At 43.3% G+C, this 27781-nt stretch overlaps 1 protein-coding gene across 1 annotated transcript in view; it reads right to left on the bottom strand.

Annotated features, from left to right (window-relative positions):
* The window catches only part of DTNB (dystrobrevin beta), a 760848-nt gene that overhangs the window by 124146 nt on the left and 608921 nt on the right, over positions 1-27781 (bottom strand). The window contains 1 exon segment of the mRNA XM_029596279.1: positions 7443-7602. Within this exon segment, the coding sequence (XP_029452139.1) occupies positions 7443-7602 (160 nt within the window).

The raw sequence follows: 27781 nt of genomic DNA, 5'->3' as shown, positions 1-27781 counted from the left end.
CTAACTGCACTAACCACATCCTCTGGCAACAAATTCCAGAGCTTAACTGTACGTTGAGTGAAAAAGAATTTTCTCTAATTAGTTTTAAATGTGCTACTTGCTAACTTCATGGAGTGCACCCTAGTCCTTCTATGATCCAAAAGAGTAAATAACAGAATCAAATTTACCCATTCTAAACCTCTCATGATTTTAAAGACCTCTATCATATTCTCCCCTCAATTGTTTCTTCTCCAAGCTGAATAGCCCTAACCTCTTTAGCCATTCCTCATAGGGGAGCTCTTCCATCCCCTTTATCATTTTGGTTTTCTGATACTCACCCCACACCAGTTTGGTAGCCCTTCTCTGGTCTGCCTCCATCCTGTCCTCTATCCCTTTTGAGATAAGATCTCTAGAACTGAACACAGTTCTGCAGGTGAGGCCTCACCAAGGACCTGAACAAGGGCATCATCATCTACTTTCTCTTACTGGTTGTTCCTTTCTCTGTGCAGCCCAGCATTCTTCTGGCTTTAGCTATCGCCTTGTCACATGTTTGAAGGAGTGGCACACAGGTGCCACGAGCTGAAGTGCCACTGAAGACTTCTTCAAGATATTGATACTGGAAGTGGATGGCGCAGTCATCTTCTGCACCAATAGAGATTTAGTGGGGAGTTTCCTGGAAGTTCACAGCAAAAAAAAAAAAAAAAAAGGAGCCTCCTTTCTCTTTTATGCTCTGTGTGACAGCTGTGCGAATCATGGATTTGGCGCTTAGGAGACTGACCTTTCCTTTTTAAATAGTGGTCTATCTGAACTCTTCCTTTCTTTACGTCATGCAAACCGATTTTCAAGGAAAACTGCTTGTGGAGTGCCACAGGGATACGTTTGCACTGTAAAGTATGCAGGATAAAGAAAACACTGGGATTTTAATATGAAATCCAAGTGCATAGTTCAGTTGAACCGCCCCTGCCTATTTTCACTGCAAAAGGAAGCAACAATTTTCTAAGGGGGGGGGGGGAGGAAGATTTCAGGAGCTAAACTGCCTGCTTCCCTGTGGAAATCCCTTTGAAAATTATTTATTACATTCTTCTATTCCACCCTTCCAAATTCATCCAAAGCATATCACATCAAAAATATACAAACTCTCAGGAGCTCCCTATTCAGAAAGCCAGTGAGTGGACAAGTTATCTAGCAAAAGTTAGCCAGTTAACTTGCCTTGGATTTTCAGCAGGATATATTCGTCTAAAGTTTTCCAGCTCCATGTAGCCGGATAACTTGAAAACCTAGCCTGCAATATTTGAACATAACTGGTTATGTTTTTAAGTTATCCAGCTTTGTGTGACCAGATAACTTGCTACTTAACCGGATGTCTTCAAAGATATCCACTTAATTAACACTGTAAAAAAAAAACCAACAAAAATAGGGCTTAGCAGGCCTGATGACCAGTTCCAACTTCCTCCCCAATTTAACTGGCTCCCCCAAGCCAAGTTGCCCCCACCCCCCAAAGATGTAAAATAAATGTTTCTGGGGTTGCATATCACCCCCACCTCCATTTAGATTTTAAATTGCTCCCTCCTGTATCCCCACTCGCAGCCTTAATAACTGGAAGCGCCCCCCCCCCCCCCCACCCATCTTCATCCTACCCCCTGAGCCAGAAAATCTCTGAAGGGAGCAAGGTTTCTCTTATTCGTTCTTGGAGCTTCCAGTGCTGTTCTGATAAGAAAATCTCTGGAAATGTAACCTACTTGCAGCTTATGCTTCCACAGTGATGCTACGTCAGCATCTTTTGAGCCATTTTAAAAGAAAGCAAGCACACTGATGACAATGACATAGTCTGAAGTGATTCTCTGATATATACGATTATTGTCAAAATGCAGTCTGCATTGGATTGAACTGGATTTAAACTGCTTTAGAGATCTGCTATCTTTATAGCCAGGTTAACAGCTGCAAAGTTGTTTCTTCACAGGATCTGCAGGCCTCAGTTGCTGTTAATATCAACTGAATCATGGTGGAAGTATTTTTATTATTTTTGCTTATTTATAATAAGATTTCTCCATTTTTTTAAATTTAATGCATGGACACAAGCAATTTGAAAAGTATATAAGGTAACTATGATTAAAACATTCAGTGCTAAGTTAATCATATGATGCTGCACCTGTGATTTATGACAATCCCCTAATTTATTAAAATGAGATATGTGTCGATATCACTGACTAATTTACTGTGATTTGTACAATATCAGCATTGCCTCTTTTTCTGTTGATATAGAGACCTACCATGGGGGAGGAGGGGGGGTAACATGACCCAAATTCTTCATCAAATTTGAGACTGTTTGCTGACTCTGAGAGATGCCACTATGGACATTAATTCTGTGATACTGTTGCCAGGAAGATAGGCTTTTGCTGAATCAAGTCTAACACTGCCCTATTGTATGTCATTTAAAGTAATGGACTCAAGTTGGATTTTGGATAATTTATGACAAACCCTAGCAATTCCAACACCCCGACTGCAGTGCACATGGATTCATTTCGCCTCTGCTTGAGATATGCTTTTGACCAGGCAGTTGCACATAAATTCCCATTTATGCAGAAATGCTGTGACGAATAAAAAATAAAAGGAAAAATCTCCATTAGTAATTTTACAATTCACCAAAGTTAATAACCTTTTAAACCAAGTAGTTAATAACCTTCTAAACCAATGTTCAAGTTTTCTAATAAGGAGGAAAATACTTCAGACAAATCAAATACTAGATTTCTTGCACTGAGAATTGAAAAAAGTAAGCATCAATCAGAAAAAAAAGCATTACTTTAATTTAATTCTATTTAGAATATTTTTGAAAACTTACAAAAAACCCCCACTTATAGAATCAAATCCAACAAGGCCAGCATTTCATCTTATGGCTACCTCAGGGATTTATTTTTGTGCTCTGCACATAATACACAAAGTCATTTTGCAAATACATTTTTATAAAAAGCATTCTTTGGTAACACTCACTCTTAATTCTAGTATATATTGCACTAAATATATAAAAATATATTTTTGTTTTTTCAGGCCACTGTAACATGAGCAGTCTTGAGCTGGCCAAAGAACAGATTCAGGCTGGACTCTGGTTGTTTTCTCATAAAGTGAAGTTGCTTACCTGTAACAGGTGTTCTCCTAGGACAGCAGGATGTTAGTCCTCACATGTGGGTGACATCATCAGATGAAGCCCGGCACGGAAAACTTATACAACTATCCCTGCGTCCATATGGGGTCTTCTCTCTTCAGTCACATCCGTAGATATGAGAAATAACAAATCAAACCAACCAGGAGAACCCAACCCCGCGAGGTGGCAGGCGAGTTTCATGAAGATTAACATCCTGTTGTCCTAGGAAAACACTTGTTACAGATAAGCAACTTCGCTTTCTCCTAAGATAAGCAGGATGATAGTCCTCACATATGGGTGAATCCCTAGCTCCAGGCTGCACCCAAACCAGGACGAACAGACACCAAACCAGATGCCAACGGACACAACAACAGAGTGCTGTTGGTAAAGGCGGGGCAGCCTGAAATTATACCAGGGGCCTATGGCTGGAAGAGTTGGGTTCACAGCTGAAAGAGGTTTCTGAGGACAGATTCGTTGAATCTGCTATTTCGGATGCCATCCCTGTCCAGACAATAGTGCGCAGTGAAGGTGTGGAGAGAATTCCACGTCGAAGCCCTGCAGAATTCCTCATCAGAACTGCGCGCAGGTGGGCCACAGAAGTCACCATGGCCCTTTCAGAGTGCGCCGTGATGTGGCCCTCCAGTTGCAGTCCCAACTGGTTGTAGCAGAATGAGATACAGTCTGCTAGCCAGGTGGAAAAGAGTCTGCTTAGTAACAGCTCTACCCAACCTGTTGGAGTCAAACGAGCTGGGTGGACATCCTGTGGCTGCTGTACGGTCCAGATAGAAGGCCAAGGCCCTCTTACTAACCAGTATGTGCTGGAATGAGGCCTAGGGAAGAAGGTAGGCAGGAGTATGGATTAGTTAAGATGGAAATCTGTGCCCATCTTCAGTAGGAACTTAGGTTGCATGCGTGGAATCACCCTTTCTTGGAAAAACCTTGTGTAGGGTGGATGTCACCAAGGCGCAACTCACTGATCCTGTGCGCCGATGTGACTATCAAGAAGATGACCTTCCATGTCAAATGCTTGAGAGCGCATGAGCATAGCGGCTCAAACAGCGGCTTCATCAGCTGGGCCAGCACCATGTCCAGGGTCCAAGAAACTGCTGGGGCCCGCAGGAGAGGCCTTAGCTAAAGCAGCCCATACATGAACTGCCCCATGATAGGCTGTACAGAGATGGGCGAACCGTCCACCTCCTGGTGGTAAGCCCCTATGGCACTCAGGTGCACCTGAATGGAGTTGGTCTTAACCCCTGCTTCTGAGAGGTGCAGCAGGTAGTCCAGGAGGTAGACCAGGAGTTGGCGGACAGGGCAAGAGAAGGGGGTCGAGGCCCTTCTGCTCACACCAGATGGAGAACCTCTTCAACTTGAGGGCATATGATTTCCTGGTGGAAGGCTTTCTTGAAGCCACTAGGACCCAGGCTACTTCCTCCAAAAGTCTAGGGGCTGCAGAATCAACCTTTCAACATTCACACTGAGAGAGACAGAGCACGGAACTGGGATGACACAGCCTGCCCTGATCCTGTGAGAGGAGGTCTGGGGCTGTCCCCAGATGGATCGGGTTCCGCCGGGATAGTTTCTGCAAAAGCTGGGTGAGGCAAACAGGTTTTATATCCGGGTTCTACCAGAGACAGAAGATCTGGTCCACCACCTCCTGTTTCAGGGACCACTTGTGTTGCCAAAAGGTGGACTCAGCCGGTCTCAGGGTGTTTTGCGCCCACCAAGTACATGGCCCGGAGAAACATCCCTTGTGCCAGCGTCTAGCTCCAGATTTGCACTGCATCCTGGCAAAGGAGAAAGGATCTGAACCTTCCTGCTTGTTGATATACCACATGGCCACTTGGTTGTCCGTCCAAACAAGGACAACCTTGTTGGCTAAGCAATCCTGGAAGGCCCACAGAGTGTACCAGATCGCCCTCAATTCCAAGAGGTTTATTGGAGACTGAGCCTCCTGCGCAGTCAAGAGGCCTTGGGTGCGGAGGCTGTCGATGTAGGCCCCTCACCCTAGGCGGGATGCACCTGTGGTAAGCACAACCTGAGGCAAGGGAGCTCGAAAAGGTATACCCTGTTCCAGGTTGAGTGAGGATGTCCACTAAGTCAGGGAGTTCCTGAGCAGGGGGGGGGGGGACGGACGGACGACACACCTGGATGCGGACCTGAATCACAAAATGAAACTACAGGGGGGATGCCTCAGAATCAACATCAGGAAATGTGTCTTCATGGAAAGGGTAGTGGATGCCTCGAATTCCCCCCAAGAGGAGGTGGTAAGAATGAAATCAGTAAATGATTTCAAAAGGGTATGAGAGAGATACTGTGGATTGCTAAATACTAGATGTTGGAAATGAAAAAAAGGTGAGCATGGTGGGTAACAGAATGTATGGGGTTACCTGCTCAGATTGCAGTTACTACCTTGAGCAGTTTGCTGGGCAGTCTGGATGGAACATTTGGTCTTTATCTGCTTTGCTAAATTATGCCCCCATATTCTTCAAAAGTGTGCTCCCATTTTTTTTATCTTCAAGCCAGAGACAGTCTTTGACAATGTACGCTTTCACTTCACAATAGGAACAAACCTGTGAGGCCTGTTCCTTTTTTTTTTTTTTTTTTTTTTTTTTACTTCCACGCTTCTTACAAAGAGTTCTCCATTTTCTTCCTTGCCATAAGGGTAACATACTTTATGTCCCTGTCCAGCACAAAGTGAGCAAAAGAGGAAAACTCAATCTTGCTACTTATTTCTGCAGGTACCTCAGGGATTCTTCCTCCCTTCTGGTCTGGCGATCTTAGTCTTCTGTAGGTTTTCCTTTGCTAGTGGGTACTTTAACCTTCAGTGGTGCCTGTGGCACTGGGCTGACATCCATAGGTTCACTTCTTTTGTGGCAACAGTCTTTGGTGGGTTTTGGGAGGGGGGCACTGTTACATTAGTCTGCCTAGGGTGCTAGCCTGAGTTGAAAGTGCCCCTCATACTGTGTCAGACTGTCTCGCTAACAGAGACTCGCTCTCTCTCTTGCCCTCTCCCCACCCCATGGTCACTTGTAAGTATGGGCATAAAGGCTCCACACATACTTGCAGTAGGGATATTTTAAATGATATGCATGTACTTGCACGCACAATATAAAATTAAGCTTTGCTTGCGTGCCCAATAGACACATACACGCTCCTTTTAAAATTTACCTGCAAGTGCAGAAATCCACAAATTGACACCAGCCGGAGACAGATGGACTCTGGCTGTTCTCTCATAAATTTCTTTATTAATAACAAGAAAACAAAACAGAACTAGCTCTGCTTACCTTCGCAGTTCCAAAATGAAAATGAAAATTAAAAATATAACTCGCAGTTCAGCATTAGCAGTCTTCCCTAAGCTTCCTTCTCTTTCCTGGGGCCCCTGTGTTCTCCCTGGGTCTAGCTTATTTTCTTCATCCAAGAAGAACACACTCAGAGCAGAACTCCCTTCCTGTCTGTGGATTAAGAAGACCAGGCTAAATGCCTAGTTCTGGGCAATTAAGGACAGTCTAACATACACTCCTTCACAGTCACATGATCATAAAAGTTGAACAAGCGCTGCACAATTAGGAATGCAAAACAGATAAAGCCTTTCACCTGGAGTGCAAAGCTAATAGAAGGTTCACCCCAACTTTGTATTTCTTTAGACTACAACAGGTCTGGGGCTGCTCTATCCAAATAAACCATTTCCGACTGGCTAGCAGATTGCATTTCCTTTTGACATTCCCAGGCAGGTCGGACTGTAGAGGACATGTCAAGGCTTATAATCTTAAAAGCCATAGCACTGTCACTGATCCATTAATGGTCAGTCTTCACTGAGGCGATCTGGAAGGCTACAACATGGAGTTCAATCCACACATTTTAAGAAAAACTGATTTGTCTGAATGTTGGTGGCTTTGTTGCCTTTGTTATGCTCTTTCTATTGGAAGGCAACCCCTAGTTATATATTCTCACTTTAGTGGCAAATAATGCCACATAGTGAAAACAAAGTTGTTTACTGATAATTGATGTTCTCCAAGGACAGCAGGATAATCCTAGCAACACATACCAACCATTCTCCTTGTATGTTATTGGTTTGCTTTAAGGTATGCTGTACCATTGAACGAGCTCTGTGCAAAGGCAGCTGCTTGAAAAGTCCTGTGAATACCAGGAAAAGCCTTTAAGCTTTTCCACAGCTCTCTCCCTATCATATGACATCACCCACTTGTATAGCTGATTATCATGCTATGAAAAACATCCGCTACAGCCAAGTAACTTTTAAATTATGAAAAACAAAAGTTTTTATTTTGAATTGTCTGGCTGCAGTTTTGATATTTACCCTACTCACCTTGTGCAAAAGCCTCCTGAACATCTCCTCCCAACCCAGCAAGTGAGTCTTGAGGTACGTGAGTTGGAGTTGAACCAGCTGATGAAGATCTGACTGGCATTGGCATGGGATGGCTGGCTCCATGGCTTGGTGATGAGCGAGGAGAGCCTGCTGCTTGAGCCTGCAGGAGAAATTCTAGTTGAAAATAAGCTTTCTGTATATACTGTATTCCACAAATGAGTGAAAAAGCAATTTTTATGCATTATAATAAACAGTTATTCTTATTTTCCTTTTGTTTCCAAAATGATATAATTATTCAACAATTATAGAAAGGTGGTAAATTTTCTTTATGATGGTCTTAGAGTTAAAAATAAAAAAATAATGATTTGGTTCATGGTTGAAATAAAGAAACAAAATGTTGCTCTTAGACGGGGAGAGAACACCAATATACACAGGATTATCCTAACTCTATTATGACAGACAAGAATGTAATGTATTTCTTTACAAATATTGCTTTATTGTGCCTTTATAGGATTACATTTATTGTGTTTTAAGAACGGATTAGTTATTTATAGAGTTTATATTTTTGAGCATATGAAGCACACTCGAATCTCCTGCTTGACTGAAAATGTAAGATGTTGAAATTCTCTCTCTTTATCAAAGAGAGGCATTTTCTCCCATTTTAAATAGATGCTTAAGTATTTAAGTGTATTTATTCTGTGGACTATAGCTCCTCAGATAACTGTGTTCATTATTGTATTGTATTTGGCCAGAGGCTACTATATTTGCATCTAATCTTTCGAGATGAGTCCTGTCTATGCAACTTCATTCAATATAATATTTAAAATGATTTATTTACAGAAACATGACAGCAGAAAAAGCCCATATGGCTCATCTACTCTGCCCATCCATCCAATTAATTTAGCATTATAATTCTCATCACTTCCTTTGAGATCACCCATATTTATCCCATGCTTTCTTAAATTCAGATATTTTTGTTTCCACTACTTCCACTGGGAGGCTGCTCCACACATCCACCACCTTCTCTGTAAATAAATATTTCCTAAGATTACACCAGAATCTATCCCCTTTCAACCGCATCTCATGACCCTTCATTCTAGAGCCTCCTTTCCATTGAAAAAGGCTCACCTCCTGTGCATGGAACCCTTTGAGATTTTTTAATCTCTCTATCATCATTCCCTTATCTAGACTTTCCTCTAGGGTATATATGTTTAGATCTTTAAGCCTATGCCCCATATGCTTTAGAATGAAGATCACTGACCATTTTGGTAGCCACCCTCTGAACCAACTTCATCCTGTTTACATCCTTTTGAAGGCGCAGACTCCAGAATTGTAACAGTATTCCAAATAAGGTCTCACCGAGGACATATAGAGGGGCAATATCATCTCCCTTTTCCTGTTGATCATTCCTCTCCCTCTACCACCAAACATCTTTCTGGCTTTTACCATTTTATCATCCACCTGTTTGGCCACCTTAAGTTCATCAAATACAATTACTCCAGATCCCACTATTTCTTTGTACTTAGAAGAATTTCACCTCTAATACTGTACCTTTCCCTTGGGTTTTTTTCAACATAAGTGCATTAAATAAACATAGAAATGATGGCAGAAAAAGACAAAATGGTCCATCCAGTCTGCCCAAACTTAAAGGTAGTAACTGCCACTCTGTGTAGGTTACTCCCATGTTTCTCATAAGGGTAGTAAATGCCATTCCGCGCAGTTATCCCCAAGCATAATAATACCCATAAAAATTACAGCTAGCAGCATTTTTACTGGGTGATGAGCTTTCCTGAAAATTCGGACAGTGTTTCTTGACGTGCTTTGTTTATGGACTCGGCTATAGAAGCTGTCTTGTGCTTTTTCCCTTATGTCTGCATATCAGTACCCCAGACCGTAGAAGTCAGGTTGTTATCTGCTCCATGCCTTCTGTTAAGGGTATTAACCACCACACCAGCAAGTTACCCCTCTGCATGCATTTCTCATTTCCATTTTCTAGCCTTTAGAGATCCACAGTGTTTATCCCATGCCACTTTGAATTCTCTGACAGTTTTCATTTTCTCCACCTCCTCTTGAAGGTCATTCCAAGCATCCACCATCCTTTAATGAATAAATATTCCCTGATATTGGTTCTGAGTCATCCCCCTGGAGTTTCATTTCATGACCCCTAGTTCTGTTTTCTTTCCAAAAGGAAAGGTTCAAAGTTTGTGCATCATTAAAATGTTTTAGGATTCTCAAAGTCTCTATCATATCTCCCCTGCATCTCTTTTCTTCCAGGGTATACATATTAAGATCCTTCAGCCTCTCCTCATAACTCTTTGGATACATATCCCACACCATTTTGTCGCCCTTCTCTGGACTACCTCTATTCTGTCTCTATCTTTTCTGAGATACGGACCCCAGAACTCCTGGTGAGGCCTCAGCAAGGACCTGTACCAAGGGCATTATTCACCGGTTTTTTTTTTTTGTTTTACTGGTTATTCCTTTCTCTATGGAGCCCAGCATTCTTCTGGCTTTAGCTATCACCTTGTCACATTGCTTCGCCATCTTCAGATCAAAAGACACTATTACCCCAAGATCCCTTTCTTGGTCCGTGCATATCAGTCTTTCACCCCCATCACATACAGCTCTTTTGGATTACTACACCCCGATGCATGACTATGCTCTTCTTGGCATTGAATACCAGCTGCAAAATCTTCAACCACTCTTAAATCACTTTTCATTCTTTCTACTCCTTCAGGCATGTTCACTCTGTTGCAGATCTTAGTATCATCCACAAATAGCCAAATTTTAACTTCTATTCCCTTTGCAATGTCACTCACAAAGATATTGGGCAGAACTAGTTCCAACAACAATCCCTGTGGCACTCCACTTAACACCAATCTTTCTTTAGAATAGGTCCATTTACCATTACACACTATCTCCTACCAGTCAACCAGTTTGTAATCCATTCTGCCACCTTGGCGCTCATTCCCAAGCTTCTCATTTTATTGACAAGCCTCCTCTCTGCTGGACCATATCAAACGTTTTGCTGAAATCCAAGTAGATCACATTGAGCGCTCTTTCTTGATCCAATTCTCTAGTCACCCAATCAGAAAAATCAATCAGATTTGTCTGATAGGACCTTCCTCTGGTGAATCCATGATGGCATGGATCATTCATTTTGTTGCGCCCCTGCCCGCAGCTGCTCCGTGGACAGGGTCTTACCTTTTCTCTGCAGCCCGGTCTGCCACTGAGCAGCGCTGCCTCCTCTCTTCAGCGGCCTGCTGCCGTGCTGCAGGCCTTCCGGTGCGGCTGGAGCCATGCTTCCAATGTTTGTCTTTGGGGGAATTCCCCCCTGCCGGGAACCTATTCTTTGTGGCCTGCACCGCCGCTGGGGAATCCTCCTTCTTCGCGATCAGGACGCTGCCGGAGCCTCCTCTCCATCGAGGGAATCCCCTCGTGGGGATTTCCCTTCGCTGTGGCCCGAGTGCTGCCGCTGAGACTTCTCTTCAGCGGTAGGAGCCACTGCCCGATGTCCTCAGGCCTTCTTCGTCCCTCCAACGCTGCTGCAAGCCTTGGCTCCGCCCCCTGTGTTCCAGGGCTCTCTCTAGGGGCTGGCCGCGCGGCTCTTCTCCTCTTTTATTTATTTTTTTTCTTCAATTTTTAATTTAGAACTTTTCAATAATTTTCAAGATACAGTATCAAGAAGGATTTTAACATATCTATAGACATCTCAAAGTATAATTCCAAAATATCCTTCTCTAAACTCATATTAATACAAGGAAAAATAGAGATATTACATAACAATATTTCCAAGCAGCGATTAAAGTATACTTAATCCTCAACTGGAAAACAATGTTGTTATACTTCATCTTAATTCTACTTATTTAACCCATTACTATAGGAAATTTTTAAGAGTGAGAATCCAGGTACTGTCTTAACTGTTCTGGATAATTGAAAATGTGTCTAGAGTTTTGGTATAAGATCAAACGACAAGGAAATCTAAGAATAAATTTTGCCCCTCTCTCCACCACTTCAGTTCTCATTGAAATACATTTTTTCCGCCTAAGCTGAGTGGAATGGGCTATATCTGGAAAAATTCTAAGATTTGGTATAAGATCAAACGACAAGGAAATCTAAGAATAAATTTTGCCCCTCTCTCCACCACTTCAGTTCTCATTGAAATAAATTTTTTCCGCCTAAGCTGAGTGGAATGGGCTATATCTGGAAAAATTCTAAGATTTTGTCCATAGAAATTTAACTTTTGATTTCTAAAATATAACCTTAATTTCTTTCAGTAAGAAATACAAATTGAACAATTAAGGTAGCCCTAGTGGGAACATTAACTTCAAAAGATTTCTCTAATATATAGGTTAAATTTAATTTTGTATCAGCTTGTTCCTCTAAACCAGAGCTTTCCAAACTTTTCATGTTGGTGACACACTTTTTAGACAAACATAATTTCACGACACGGTAATTCAGTCTACTAGTAACCAGAGGTTAAAGGTTAAACGAACGAAACATATTTCGACAATTTATGTATGTTTCCTTAAATATATACATAAATAAAATGTTTCACGACACAACCTCTCTCATGTAAACCTTAAATTTATATTAAAAATATATATTCCAAGATTCATGTTATTGTTATAATTTATGAGAAACAATAATAAAACAAATTGTCTGTCCCCCACACCCTCATCTCTCTCCTCCCCCCAGCACATGTCTGGCCCCCACACACTCATATCTCTCCCCCTCAAGCACATGTCTGTCCCCCCAGCACGTTTGCCCCCCACTCACTCATCTCTCTCTCCCCAGCACATGTCTGGCCCCCACACTCATGTACCTCGTCTTTTTGATTGTTGCCAGTTAAGTGCTTCACTCCCTTCCATGATCACCAGACACTGCTGCTTGCAGTCAGTACTCCTCATGGCCAGGCCTCATCGGCAGCAGCAGCCAATGCAAGGATGGCTGGGCTCGTTCCACCCACCAAGCTCCCCCAAAATACGCGATTGACAGCAAAAATCACCCAATAATAAGCAACCCATAAACTGAAAAAAAAAAAGTGAATCTCTAGAAAAAAAAAAGCCCAAACTCGCATCAGAGTTGACCGGGCTTGCGCGACACACCTGCACACTGCAGGCGACACACTAACGTGTCCCGACACACAGTTTGGAAAGCTCTGCTCTAAACACTGATTTCCTTCTTCCCCTTGCTTCTGAAGTAGATAATAAATCCTTGAAAAAGCTGAAATAGCTGTTTCCGAGAATTTCAATACATTTATCAAATAACGTTTAAACAAGTCATTGGGAGAAATAAGATGGATTTTAGGAAAGTTTAAAACTCTAAGGTTCAGATTTCTAATTTGATTTTCTAATAGTTCAAGTTTGTCTGAACAAATCTTTTCAGATTTGATCAAGTTAGATTGAACTTTTTCAATTTCTACTATCTTCACTTCAGCAGCATTTACTGTACTTTAATTTCTCTACCTTCTGATAAGTTACTGTGTTTTGATTTAATACATCTTGTACCTTAAACGCTAAATCATTAATAGATTTCTGCAAAAGGACAATCATACTTCCTCTATCTCTTCGAGAGAAAATATTTTTGAAGTTAAAGATGGCATTTCCCTTGAGACTATGACCTGGATATTCTCTTCTCTTTTACCTATAGAGGCCTTCTCTGCTTGGTAGGAGACAATCCCCTCTCCTAATTCCCTGGAACCCCCTTCTTCAGGGTCCTCCGAGGATACAGATATCTTATCTTATCTGTTCCTCTCTGGGAACCAGGGACTGGGGATACTGGTAAATGTTCAGGCATAATTTTTTCAGTCCTACCTGGAACTCAGCTCCTGCTCCAAGCTGATAGCTCCAACGGCCTGACCCGATGTGTTGGATGAAGCTCTTCCGAAGCAATCTTTAATCCGTGGCTGGCTCATATTTGAAATAGGCGTAGAAGCAATCTCTTTAAGACGAGCTTTCCTTTTTGTATGTGGCATAATAGGGTCAATTTTGATCACAGTCTAACAAGTATAAACCACAGAGTAAGTTGCTCTCCAGAAACAACAATGTATCTTTTTTTCAGCAATGTCTCTAGGGCCGCAGATTGTTACAGGAAAAACACAATCTTCCCCCTTTCTTCACCGGGCTAAGCTGGGAAAAGCCGCATGCCCCTTGGGCGCGCACGGCTTAGGCGTCATGCCGGCGGACGCATCGTGCTGCTGCCGCGGCAAATTTGTAATCCAGAGCTCCTCCCACTTAGAAGCGGGACCGGAGCTAGCAAAGGAAAGCAATTGAATGAGGCTTACCGGGGCAACCTCAGGTAAGAGTCTCTAGCGGCCTCTTCTCCTCTTGTAAAGGGATAAAGCAGGAAGTTCCTCTTCAGCCCTCCCCGATGACATCTTCTGGGCTTTTCCTTCTCCTACCCAAGAAAAAGGCGCTGTTTCATTTCTTCAGTGCCTTCTGATGGAGTAACATCCTCCAGAGAGTCCATCTTCGGAGTTCCATCATCTCCAGCTTCCATTCTCGGAGTTCCACTGTGGTTATCTTCAAGCTCCTATCCGGAAGACTTCGTCCTCAAGTCTTCTCTCTTCATGATGTCTTTTTTGTGATGTCTTCATCCAATGTCCAGGTCTTCCCTGTTGTCAACCTTCTTCATGGTATGTTCCAGTCTCAGGCTTTCCTTCCACAAGCCTCGGGATCCCTCGTCTTTCTTAGGGATCCACCTGTTCTGAGTCTCAGATGTCTTGGTGTCCTGACATCCTCCATCCAGATGTTCATCCGTCTTCTTCTATCAAAGACTTCCAGATCCTACCCTAAGTAGAGGCCCATTCCTGCTGTCATCCATCTCTTCAGATGTCCAAGTTTCCTGTTGTCAAGATCGCTTCTGAGGTATTGCCCCCTGCATACCTCTCTCTTCATTACACCACTTTATCCTGGAGAACAACTCAGCAGATCTTGGCATTCCCCGGACTCTCCAATCAGTCTACGCTTGATATATTGGCATCTCTCCGTTGGACTTCGTTGAGTGCTGCCCGACTCCTCTCCATCTGGTGCTCCTCCCGTTCCTAGTGTGGTCCGCGACCAGCCTCCGGGTTGTGTAGGGCGTGCAGCGGACAAGGTGGTCCGCGACCAGTCCTTGGGTTGTGTAGGGCACTTTGAGGGATAGAATTCCCTAACTCCAAGAGCCTCGTCTCTTCTCTACTCCAAGAGCCTCATCTCTTCTTTGTACCCAAGAGTGTTCCTCTTCACCATCTCCAAGAGTCTCATTTTGTCTGTCTTCGTACTCAAGAGTGCCTCCGTTCATCCTCTCGAGTCTCGTCTCATCTTCAAGAGTACATCTCTTCTTCATCCATGTCCATGAGTCCTCATTTAGTCCAAGTTCCAGGAATCCTCCTTCTTCTATGAACTCTTACCCCTCTGCTTCCTGCTATCTAAGCTGAAAATCAAACATTTTGTATATGCAGATGACATACAAATTCTCATCCCTATAAGGAAGTCCCTTCAAAATACTTTAATTTTCTGGGAATATTGCTTTCAGGAAATCAGCTCGCTCCTTACCAAACTTAACCTTGTCATCAATAAGCAAAAAACGGAATACCTCATCTCCCAGGATAACAACTTCATTCCTAGGGAGACATCTACCATTATAATTGGTGAAACACAAAAAGACATTTCCTCTAATCTTAATCCTCTTGCAACTATTCTGGACAACCTCAAAAACACTTCCCACGTAAGAGATCTAGGCGTGCTTTTGGACAATCATCTGAACCTAAAAAGATTTGTAAATAACACAACTAAAGAATGCTTTTTCAAATTACAAGTTCTGAAAAGGCTAAAACCCCTTTTGCACTCACACGATTTCCGCTTAGTCCTTCAATCAATCATCCTCTCCCCAAAGTTGACTATTGTAACGCTTTGCTACTTGGTCTGCCAGCCAACTCCATCAAGCCTCTACAAATGTTACTGAATTCAGCAGCCAGGATCCTGACCAACTCGAATAAGAGAGACCACATCACACCCATTCTCTACAAGCTTCACTGGCTTCCGATTAAATACAGAGTCCTCTACAAAGCCATGACCATCATATACAAATCCTTAAACAATTTAGCTCCAATTGATATTACCTTTCAGTTTCGCACCAACAAATCAAAGAGACCAATAAGAAAAGCTTATCAAGGCTCCCTTTTTGTCCCTCAAGCCAAAACTCCACTAAGAAATAGGGCTCTTTCCACGGCAGGTCCTTCTCATTGGAACTCACTTCCACCAGACCTTAGACAGGATCCCTGCCATCAATCCTTCAAGAAAAAAATAAAAACTTGGCTATTTAGTCTAGCATTTCCCTGATTACTTACAGTAGACTTACCTTGACAAATATGATTTGTTCTTTTGTTTAATTCCTCCCTCTAATCCCTCCCTTTTTTATCCACCTTTTTCTGGTCCCTCTGTTTTTCTTTTCCCCCTTCCCTTTCACCCCCACATCCTCCCTTCTAATTATCCCCTCATTGCTCCCAAGCCCTATTTCTCTCGATACATCCATTTGTTATTTAATTTTTATCTTTTAATTTCTCATTGGTTTTCTGCAAGACATCTGTTTAAGATGAATACTTCAATCTCCATATTTTATTATTGTTCCTACAGGTTTTATGTTATATGTTCTGTTACTTGTAATGCTTTCAAGCAAGTTTAATTGTTCAATGTAAACCGATTTGATTTGCATCCAATGCAAGAAGACCGGTATATAAAAAACTAAAATAAAAATAAATAAATAACTGACTCTTCGCTCTTCGGACCAGGAGTCCCCTGTTCCAGTTCCATTCTTCATGAGTTCGAACTGTGTCCAAGCTTGCACTTGCTTTCCTATCCTCGGGGTATCTCAGGGCTTCTCTCTGAGTTATCTTGTGGACCAGGGGCTCACACTCACACTCGAGCAAGCGATCACGCCTCTACTCCCCCTCCCAGGGCTTTACCGCAAGCATTCACCACGGAATACGTAGCCACAAGGTGTGTCCGCAATACCTTTCATTCAGCAGAGTCTCCATTAATTTTCCCACCATTGAGGTGAGGCTAACCAGCCTAAAGTTTCCAGCCTCCTCTCTGCTACCACGCTTATGAAACTGGATCACCACTGCTCTTCTCCAATCCCGCGGTTTCATGCCCTTTGCCAGGGATCTGTTGAACAGGTCCTTCAGTGGTTCCGCCATTACATCTTTGAGATCTCTCAGTATCCTGGGCTGTTATCTCATTCAGCCCCGTGACCTTGCCTACTTTTAATTTTGCCCGTTTCTTTTCTGTAAACGGAATTTCGCCTACTCCTTTCCCATCTACAATCTTGTTAACCAGGAACAGTCCTTCTCCATTACCTTCTTTAGTGAATTCCGAACTAAATTATTTGTTTGATATTTGCCATTTTTTCATTACTCTCCTCAAGTTTCTCCTTGTCACCTTTCATTTTCACTATACCACTTCTGGCCTCCCTCCTTTCACTGAAGTATCTGAAACATGTTTTGTCTTCTCGCTTTACCTCTTTGGCCATCCTTTTTTCTGCTTGACCTTTTGCTTTATTTCTTTCTTTATCTCCCTCAGTTTTAACAGACATTCTTCCCTGTGTTCCATTTTTTGGGATGCTGTATGCTTCTTGAATGCTGTTCATTTTGCTTTTATTTTTTCAGCCACCTCCTTAGATTTGTTGCTTTTGTAATAGCTCCTTTTAACTTGGCTCACTGTTGTTCCGCCTCACTTATTTCCTCCCAGTTTTCCAGTTCTTCCTCCAGGTATGTCCCCATTTTGACAAAGTATATGTTTTTGAAATTCAAAACTCAGGTCTTTGTGTGACTTCTCTGTATCCTATTCACAAAATCGAACCATACCATTTGGTGATTACTGGTGCTCAAATGTGCCACTGTCTGAAAATTAGAGACATGATTACCATTAGTGAGCACTATATAGAATATCACACCCTCTCTTGTGGGCTCCATTACCATTTAAGCAGAGCACCTTCAAGGGCAATCACTATCTCTACATCTTGCAGATTCCGCAGAAGGGATACTCCAATCCACATCTGGCAGATTAAAATCTCCAACGAGCAACACTCTGCCCTTCTTTCCCACCTTTTGGATACTTTGATGAGTTCTCTGTCTAGTTCTTCTGTTTGAGGTGGTCGTCTGTAGATCACAAGTAAAAATGGAAGCACCACCCCTTTTTTTTTTTTTTTTTTTTTTTAGGACGGTCCATAATGCTTCTTCTCTTCCCCACATCCCTTTCAATTCAGTTGCTTGGATATTGTTTTTGACACAAAAAGCTACTTCTCCCCCTTTTCTGTCCTCTCTGTCTTTTCTTAAGTTATAGCCCGGGATGGCCATATCCCAGTCATGAGAATCAGTGAACCATGTGTCTAAGAGCAACAATGTCCAAATCACCTCCATCATTAGGGCCTGCAAGTCTGGGATTTTGTTGCCTAGACTATGAGCATTTGTAGTCATATCTTTCCAGCTGCTCTTCATAGTCGGATTTAGCAAAGTTGCTTACCTGTAACAGGTGTTCTCCTAGGCAGCAGGAGTTAGTCCTCACACATGGGTGACATCATTGGATGGAGCCCATGCGGGGTCCCCTCTTCAGTCTTGTAACATAGAATTACGAAAAAATAAAATAAACATAGGAGAAACCCAACTCTGTGGGGTGGCAGGCAGGTTTCATATGGACTAACATCCTGCTGTCCTAGAAGAACACCTGTTACAGTAAGCAACTTTGATTTCTCCTAGGACAAACAGGATGGTAGTCCTTACACATGGGTGAATGCATAGCTACAGGCTGTTCCCAAACAAGTAAGACCAACAGGCATCTAACCAGGTGCCAACGGGTACAACAACACAGGTGCTGTTGGTAACAGAGGGAGACAGCTTGAACCCGAAAAAAGGGCCCTAGGCAGGAAGAGTTGGGATCTATAGCTGAAAAGGTTTCCGAAGGACAGTCTGGCCGAAACTGTTGTTGTGATCAGTCATCTCTGTCCAAGCAGTAATGGGTGGTGAAAATGTGGAGAGAACTCTACGTGGCAGCCTTTCAGATCTCAGCTCCAGGAACAGCTAACAAGTTGGCCACCAAAGCCACCAAGGCTCTGACAGAGGGAGCCTTGAGATGGCCTCCAAGCTGAAAGCCCGCTTGTGCATAGCGGATGGAAATACAATCCACCAGCCAGTCTGACAGTGTTTGCTTGGTAACCACAACTCCCAATCTATTCTTGTTAAAAGAGATGAAGAGCTGTGTAGACTGCCTGTGGCCTGCTGTCCGCTCAAGGTAGAAAGCTAAGACCCCTCTTGCAATCCAAGCTGTGCAGATCCCGTTCGCCCTGGTGTGAGCGAGGCCTGGGAAAAAGGTGGACAGAATGATTGATTGGTTAAGATGAAAATCAGTTACCACCTTGGGTAGAAATTTAGGGTGAGTACGCAGGACCACCTTATCATGAAAGAATTTCGTATTGGGCGGATATGTCACCAACGCCTGAAGCTCACTGACCCTGCATGCCGAAGTGACCACAACCAAGAATATAACTTTCCAGATCAGGTACTACAGATCACAGAAGCCCAGTGGCTCAAAAGGATCTTGCAAGAGCCGAGCCAACACCATGTTGAGGTCCCAGGACACAACAGGAGGCCACAGTGTAGGCTTCAGCTGAAGTAAACCCTGCATAAACCGCAGCAGTATGGGCTGTACAGAGACGGGCGAACCGTCGTCACACTGGTGGTAAACCCCGATGACACTCAGGTGTACTCTGAGTTGGTCTTTAGACCAGCATCCAAAAGGTGCAGCAAGTAGTCTAGCAACTTTGGAGTGGAGCAGGAGAACGGGTCAAACCCGTGGCCCTCACACCAGATGGAAACCCTCTTCCACTTCCTGGTGGAAGGCTTCCTGGAAGCTACCAAGACCCAAGACATGTCAAAAAGGTCAAGGGGCTGCAAAACTAGCCTTTCAACATCTAGGCTGTCAAAGACAATGCCCTGATGTTTGGATCATGCAGCCTACCCTTATCCTGTGTGATCAGGTCAGGGGAGGTCCCCAGACCGATCGGTTCTCTGAGAGAGATCCCGGAGGAGCAGGAACTAGACTTGCCTTGGCCAATGAGAATCATGGACCCCTTATCCTGCCAAAGCTTCAGGAGAGTCTTTACCACCAGAGGAAGTGGAGGATATGCATACAGAAGGCCCTTGCCCAATGGCAGGGAAAGGTGTCAGAGGCTGATTTGCTGTTCCCCCGTACAGGGAACAGAATTGTCTCACTTTGCTGTTACAGAGGGAGGCAAAGAGGTCCACATCTGGGATCCCCCAGAGATGGAAGATGCAATCCACCACTGCTTCATCTATGGACCACTCGTGGGGTCGGAACACTCAACTTAGCCAGTCAACCAGCACATTCTCCGTCCTGGCCAGATACATGGCTCAGAACAGAATGCCCTGGGGCTGCACCCATGACCAAATCTGAACAGCCTCCCAAAACAGGAGGAATGACCCCATACGTCCCTGCTTGATATACCACATCGCTACCTGATTGTCGGTCTGGTCCAGGACCGCTTTGCTAGATAAGTGATCTCTGAATGCACAAAGAGCTTAGTATTTTGCCCACAGTTCCAGGAAATTGATTTGGCACTGAGCTTCCTGGGCAGACCACAGTTTTTGCATGTGGAGGCAGTCCACATGCGTACCACAGCCCAAGTTGGATGCATCTGTGGTAAGCACAACCTGGGTAGGGGGAGACTGAAAAGGAAACCCCTGCTCCAGATTGGGCAGACTCTCCCACCAAGACAATGAAATCTGGAAAGGTGGCATGATGTGGATGTATACGCTGAGGTCTTGGGTGGCCTGCCACCACAGACTGCAGGGCTCACTGAGCCCTGTGCATATGTAAGCGAGCCAAGGGAGTAACATGGACAGATGTGACCATATGGCCCAGAAGCTGAAGCAAGAGGCGGGCCAAGACTGCAAGAGATGCCGGAGCAAGCGCCCGATTGCGAGGCAAGTAGGCCCGGGCCTGAACCGTGTCCAGCCAGGCACCGATAAAGCTCAACTGAGGTGATGGGGTGAGATGGGACTTCGGGTAGTTGATGACAGCACCCGAATGGTCAAGCGTAGGGAGTGACGCTCTTGACCAGCCAATCGTCCAAGTAAGGAGACACGTGTACCCCCAGCCGGAGGAGGTGCACACCCACTACAGCCAGATACTTGGTGAAGACCCGCGGGGCCAAAGCAAGGCCAAACGGCAACACCCTGTGTACTGGAAGTGCCTCTCGCTCACAAGGAACTGCAGATACTTCCTGTGACCGGGAAAGATCTCGATGTGGGTGTATGAGTGAGATCGAGGGAGCAAAGTCAGTCCCCTCTTTGCAGGAGAGGAATCAAGGTACCCAGCGAGACCATCTTGAACTTTTCTTTTAGTAGAGATTTGTTCAAAGCTCTCAGATCCAAAATAGGGCGGAGTCCCCCTGTTCTCTTTGGAATCAGGAAACAGCGGGAGTAGAACCCCTGCCCTTGCTGCTGCAGCGGTACGGGTTTGACTGCTCTGGCCATTACAAAAGCTGGGAGCTTCATCAAGAGAATTTCCTGATGGGAGGGCAGATCCCAAGATGGGCGCAGAGGACAATCTGCAGGGACATCAAGGAAGCTGAACCGGTACCTTCGATGAATGATGGACAGGATCCACTGGTCCGAGGTAACCTGGGCCCAGCGGTCCGCAAAGGTGCACAGCCATCCTCTGTCAAGAGGGCCTGCAATTGAGGGTACAGCGGATTGGCTTATCTCCCCCGCAGCCAGTCAAAACCTCGTAGCAGAGCTCTACTGGGGCGCAAGCTGAGGTCTGGGGGTCTGCCATTGTCTAGAGCAGCCCTGGGAGCTCACATGTGGAGAAAGAGCACACAAAGCAGGAGGATAGCATTTCTTCTGGCAATTGAAGGACCTCCTGGGTCCTTGATGCGAAGATTACCTGGGGGAGGACAGCAGGTCTGACATACTGGTCAACAGATGCTGAAGGGTCTCATGGTGATCCTTCAACTTAGCCACAGCATCCCTTACCTTATCCACAAATAGGTTCTCACCAGTAGAGGGCAGGTCCGCAAACTTTTCATGGACCTCAGGTTGGAGATCAGAGGCTAGAAGCCACGCCATCCTTTGAGCGTCAATGCTTGCTGCTGCCACCCTAGCTAATATCTCAAACATGTTGTAGGTGGACCGCACCTCATGTTTACCACACTTCAAGCCCTGCTGGATGACTGCAAAAAAGGTGTCCTGCTGCTGGGGGAGGCGCTCAGACAACTCCTGAACCTGTTTCCAGAGGTTCGGAGTATACTTGGTCATATACAGCTTATAGGAAGCAATACGGGCGATTAACATAGCGCCGTGGAAAAACTTCCTACCTAAGACATCCAACCCCTGTGCTCCCGACCTGGAAGCGCAGAAGTGTGGGTGTGGGAACGTTTGGCTTTCTTGAGGGCCAACTCCACCATTACTAATTGATGTGGGAGCTGATACCTCTCAAAACCCAAGGCCTGCTGTACTAAACAGACCGCATCTGCTTTCTGATTTACTGTAGGAACAGATATGGGGTGCTCCCAGGTCCTGCAAAAACTGTACTTGGGACCTATAGGAAGTCTGCCATACCATAACGCCCTAACTGCCAGACTCAAACAGTAACAATCCTACCTATGAAAGGCAATACTAAAATATTACAAGAGGCCCTAAAACATCAAATACACCTCCTGTTAGGAATACTGAACAATTCCAGATGCCTTAGGTCCCTATATAGAAAATACATGCTAGCAGAATACATCACCTAAATCACACATGTAAAACACAGACAGAACCTTGTCAAATACAAAATAAAGAGACCATAAGTATAAATAAAAACACGCAGACCAAAACTGAACTGGAAACCACAGTGTAATAATGGAAAAACAAAAACGTAAGAACATAAGAACATGCTATGCTAGGTCAGACCAAGGGTCCATCAAGCCCAGCATCCTGTTTCCAACAGTGGACAATCCAGGCCATAAGAACCTGGCAAGTACCCAAAAAACTAAGTCTATTCCATGTTACCGTTGCTAGTAATAGCAGTGGCTATTTTCTAAGTCAACTTAATTAATAGCAGGTAATGGACCTCCTCCAAGAACTTATCCAATCCTTTTTTAAACACAGCTATACTAACTGCACTAACCACATCCTCTGGCAACAAATTGTGCGTTGAGTGAAAAAGAACTTTCTCCGATTAGTTTTAAATGTGCCACATGCTAACTTCATGGAATGCCCCCTAGTCTTTTTATTATCTGAAAGAGTAAATAACCGATTCACATCTACCTGTTCTAGACCTCTCATGATTTTAAAGACCTCTATCATATCCACCCTCAGCCGTCTCTTCTCCAAGCTGAAAAGTCCTAACCTCTTTAGTCTTTCCTCATAGGGGAGCTGTTCCGTTCCATTCCCCTTATTTTGGTCACCCTTCTCTGTACCTTCTCCATCGCAATTATATCTTTTCTGAAATGCGGCGACCACAATTGTACACAGTATTCAAGGTGTGGTCTCACCATGGAGCAATACAGAGGCATTATGACATTCCTCATAAAACATCAAACAATACAATCAAGAAATATAAAATATCAATAATAGTGAAACCATACTAATAAAAATAATATTTCAAAAACAACTGATATGCAAAATATCCAAGAATAAAAAAACTTAAATTATTTTAAAATTTCCCAAACACCAATAAAATATTTCAAAACATAAAATAATAGCTAACAATTTAAATTAATAGGGATTACAAAATTCCCCACTTTTCATACCTGGGAGCTTTTGATTTCCAGTTGCCTTGAGATTACTATGGGTTAGGAGGAGGGCAAACAATCTTTCTCCTCTCTTTCATATACACACATGCTCATGTTCATTCTCACTCATACACACATGATCCCTCACACATATGCTGTCACAGACGCACACATGCTCTTTCTCCCAAACAGAAATGCTATCACAGATAAACGCTCTCTCTCACATACACACACGCTCTCACTGACACAGATGCTCTCTCTCTTATACAAACATGCTCTCACAGACAGATGTTCTCTCTCATATACACACATGCTCTTAAAGACACACTCACTCCTTCTCATTCACACAGGCTATCATACCCTCACTCTCACCCGGGCCTCCTCTTTCTTTTCTCGAGTCTGCAGGGAGGATGTCCCATGGCCTCCTCTCTCAAGCTGCCAGCTGGTTGGAATGTCATGGTGGAGGCCCAGCAACATTTATCAGTCTTCAGACACTGCTGGCATATCGGGCCTCCTTCCAACTTCAGCTGCCAGCAGGATGGGTACACCGGTGGACTACAGGGCTTCCTATCATCTTCAGCTGCTGGCGGCCTATTGGGCCTCTTCTTCTGAGGCGTGGGCTTTCTTCTATCACTGCCCACTTCCTGCGGACACCCTGTTACAGTCTGGCGGACTCCTAGGGGTCCGTGTACCACAGGTTGGGAACCACTTGCCTACATTGCCCCCAGTTACCCCAGAACCTTTACACCCCTCAGAAGTTGCTCGATCCTTTTATTTTATAAGTTACATGTCATCCATAGTAGAAGTAAAGTTAGATGGCAGGGAACTTCTGCATGTGCTAGGGTGCATATTTTTGTCTACATTTCTTGGCTAGGTCTTGAAATGCCCATGCCCCTCCCCTTTTTGGAAATATTTGAGATTTACGCACATATCTGGACGCTTTTTTAAATACGGTCTTTGTGTGCAAGCCTGACTTCTTCACGCACCCTTTAACTGATGCACATGCTGGGTTTTTAAAATTCACCTTAAAGTTTCTAAATGAAATAAATGGAGCAGCTGGTACAAGAACAGACAATAGGGAAAGGTATTTTAGATCTAATCCTTAGTGGAACACATGATTTGGTGCAAGAGATAATGGGGTTGGAGCTACTTGACATTAGTGATGTTAACATAATTAAATCTGACTTGATAACTGGAGGGAGGACATTGAAGAAATCTACAGTGATAGTCTCCCTTTTGAAAGTTAAATACTATGAAAAAATAAAGAAAACGAAAAAATGAAAGAAGCAGCTGCAAAGATCAAGAGTTTATATCAGGCATGCACGTTGTTTAAAAATGCCACCATGGAAGCCCAGACCAGATGTATTAATTTGAATTATTTACTGGAAGGGGGACAGCATGTAAATCCACGGCTCTAGCGCTAAACTTTCAAAAGGGAAACTGACAAAATGAGAAAAATAGTTGGAAAAAACTGAAAGGTACAGCCACAAAGGTAAAAAGTGTTCAACAGGCATGGACACTGTTAAAAAATACCATCCTAGAAGCACAGACCAGATGTATTCCATGCATTCAGAAAGGTGGAAGGAAGTCAAAATGATTACCGGCATGGTTAAAAGGTGAGGTGAGAGAGGCTATTTTAGCCAAAAGATTTTCACTCAAAAATTGGAAGAAGGATCCATCAGAAGAAAACAGGATAAAGCAAAGCATCGGCAAGTTAAATGTAAGACATTGATAAGATAGGCTAAGAGAAAATTTGAAAAGAAGTTGGCCACAGAGGCAAAAACTCACAATAAAAACTTTTAAAAATATGTCCAAAGCAGAAAGCCTGAAAGGGAGTCAGTTGGACTGTCGGATGATCAAGGGGTTAAAGGGGCACTTAGAGAAGATAAGGCCATCGCGGAACACAAACTATTTATTTGCTTCAGTGTTTACTGAAGAGGATATTGGAGAGATTTCCGTTCCGGAGAAGGTTTTCATGGGTGATGATTCAGCTGAAGTGACCCAAATCACGGTGAACCTGGAAGATGTGGTAGGCCTGATTGTCAATCTGAAGAGTGGTAAAATCACTTGGACTGGATGGTATAAACCCCAGGGTTCTGAAAGAACTAAAAAATGAAATTTCAGACCTATTTCAATTAATTTGTGGTGTATCTAGATTTTCAGAAAGCATTTGACAAAATCCCGCATGAGAGACTTGTAAGAAAACTAAAATGTCATGGGCTGGATGTGATGTCTTTTTGTGGATTACAAGTTGGTTAAACTACAGGAAACAGAGTAGGATTCAATGGTCAGTTTTCAAAGTGGAAAAAGGTAAACAATGGAGTGCCTTAGAGATCTGTACTTGGACCAGTGCTTTTTAATATATTTAAAAATGATCTGGAAAGGGGTACAATGAGTAAATTGATGAAATTTGCAGCTTACACAAAATGATGCAGAATAGTTAAATCTCAAGTGGATTGTGATAAATTGCAGGAGGATCTTGCAAGATTGGGCTTCCAAATGAGAGATGAAATTTAACGTGGATAAGTGCAAAGTGATGCATATAGGGAAAAATAACCCTTCCTGTAGTTACACAATGTTAGGTTCTATCTTAGGAGTTACCACCCAGGAAAGAGATCTAGGCATCATAGTGGATAATGCACTGAAATCATTGGCCCAGTGTGCTGTGACGATCAAAAAAGCAAACAGAATGTTAGGAATTATTAGGAATAGAATGGCAAATAAAAGGATAGATGTCATAATGCATCTGTATCACTCCATGGTGAGGCCACATCTTGAATACCGTGTGCAATTCTGGTCACCGCATCTCAAAAAGATATAGTTGCACTGCCGAAGGTGCAGAAAAGGGCAACCAAAATGATGTGCATGGAACAGCTGCCCTATGAGGAAAGGCTAAAGAAGTTAGGGCTGTTCAGTTTGGAGAAGAGATGACTGAGGGGGGGATCTGATAGAGGTCTACAAAATCATGAAAGAACTTGAAAAAGTTAATGAAAATCAGTTATTTACTCTCAAATAATAGAAGGACAAGGGTGCACTCCATGAAGTTAGCAAGTAGCTCATGTAAAACAAATCGAAGACAATTCTTTTTCACTCAGCACATAATTAAGCTCTGGATTTCATTGTAAGAATATGTGGTTACAGCAGTTAGTGTAACTAGGTTTAAAAAAGGTTTGGATAAGTTCCTAGGGGAAAAATCCATAAACTGCTAATAATAAGCAAAAGCAGCTTGTGATTTATTTAATGTTTGGGTACTTGCCAGGTACTTGGATTAATCACTGCTGGAAACAGGATACGGGGCTTGATGGACCTTGGTCTGACCCAGTATGGCATATCTTATATTTTGTTATGTTCTTATGTCCAGACACTTTATAGAGTGTAACATATGTCTAGTGCATTGGGTGTACTGCTGGATTGTATCTTGAATGCATGGTGCATTGGTAAAGTCTCAATGCATCACAGTGGTTCACATAGAGTGCGTGGTATCAATGCATCAGGCATTGGCCTCCTGGTTACACTGTTCATTAGTGTGCCGAATTTTGTAGTTCCATGTGCTGCTGGTGTCAAAGAGATGATCTGACTGTGCTGGTGCCGATGCACCATGCAATGAATGGTTATGCTTCTTTGTAATTGTAGGGTCAGTTCCGGAGAATGCTGCTTCTGCTTTGAAGCAGATTGGCCAGCCAAACTCAACCCCGCAGTCTTGGCTTGAGCAGACAGGAGATATTTGGATGAAATGTAAGTCCTTACCAGAGGAGGCAGAAAACTCTGCACTGTGGAAGGAAGACCTACTACGACTCCGAAAAGATTTACTTTCTTCCATATGCAAGATCCTGGAGCGCTGTGAGCATAGGAAAATCTGTCCACAGACTTCACAGTTCTTCTGGTTAGGGTCCGGTTTGAGGCATCCATAATACAAATGTAGCTGATGGTGAGGGACAGTATCTTACTGCAAGGGCAGTTCTTAAAAACCACTCACCATTGTGAATATTTTCTTCTAGCTCAACATTGCTTATGAGGCAATTTCTTTTCACCTGACAATTTTTTTTTGGTAGTACTTAAAAGTGCTGTTGTGGGGCTGCAGCAGCAGCAAGGCAAAAAACAGATTCTGATAAAAATACTTTCACGTTGAAGAACATATGAAAAGGAAAGCGAAGTACATGTTTATGCTTTAGCTCACACAAAAAATGAATGAAGAGGTTCACGAGGTAACATCTGCGTGGGAACTTTACAAGCTTGGAGAGACAAGGCTGGTCGGTGCTACCGTATATGTCACCCACATGTAATGGCTAATTCAACCTGCTTGATGGAAAAATGGCTGTAATCCAAAGTAACAGGTTTGCACCCCATTACAGTAATAAAAAAAGACCTTAAAGACACCTCTGTGTATGTGGCTAAAGGAATTAAGAAAACTGATGTAGTTCAAAAATAAAATTCTTCAAGAAATTAGAACACATTTTACCAGAACTGGTAGAATTATGGCTGGAAAAACATCAGCTATACAGTTAGAAATTTACAGAGCAGTCATGTCTTCTGTATATACTTTTATCAGACATTTTTAA

Source organism: Rhinatrema bivittatum, chromosome 3 (genome assembly GCF_901001135.1).
Source record: "Rhinatrema bivittatum chromosome 3, aRhiBiv1.1, whole genome shotgun sequence".
Taxonomy (NCBI): Eukaryota; Metazoa; Chordata; class Amphibia; order Gymnophiona; family Rhinatrematidae; genus Rhinatrema; species Rhinatrema bivittatum.
The sequence above is the reverse complement of the archived record's forward strand: the minus strand, read 5'-3'. Positions and strand labels throughout refer to the sequence as shown.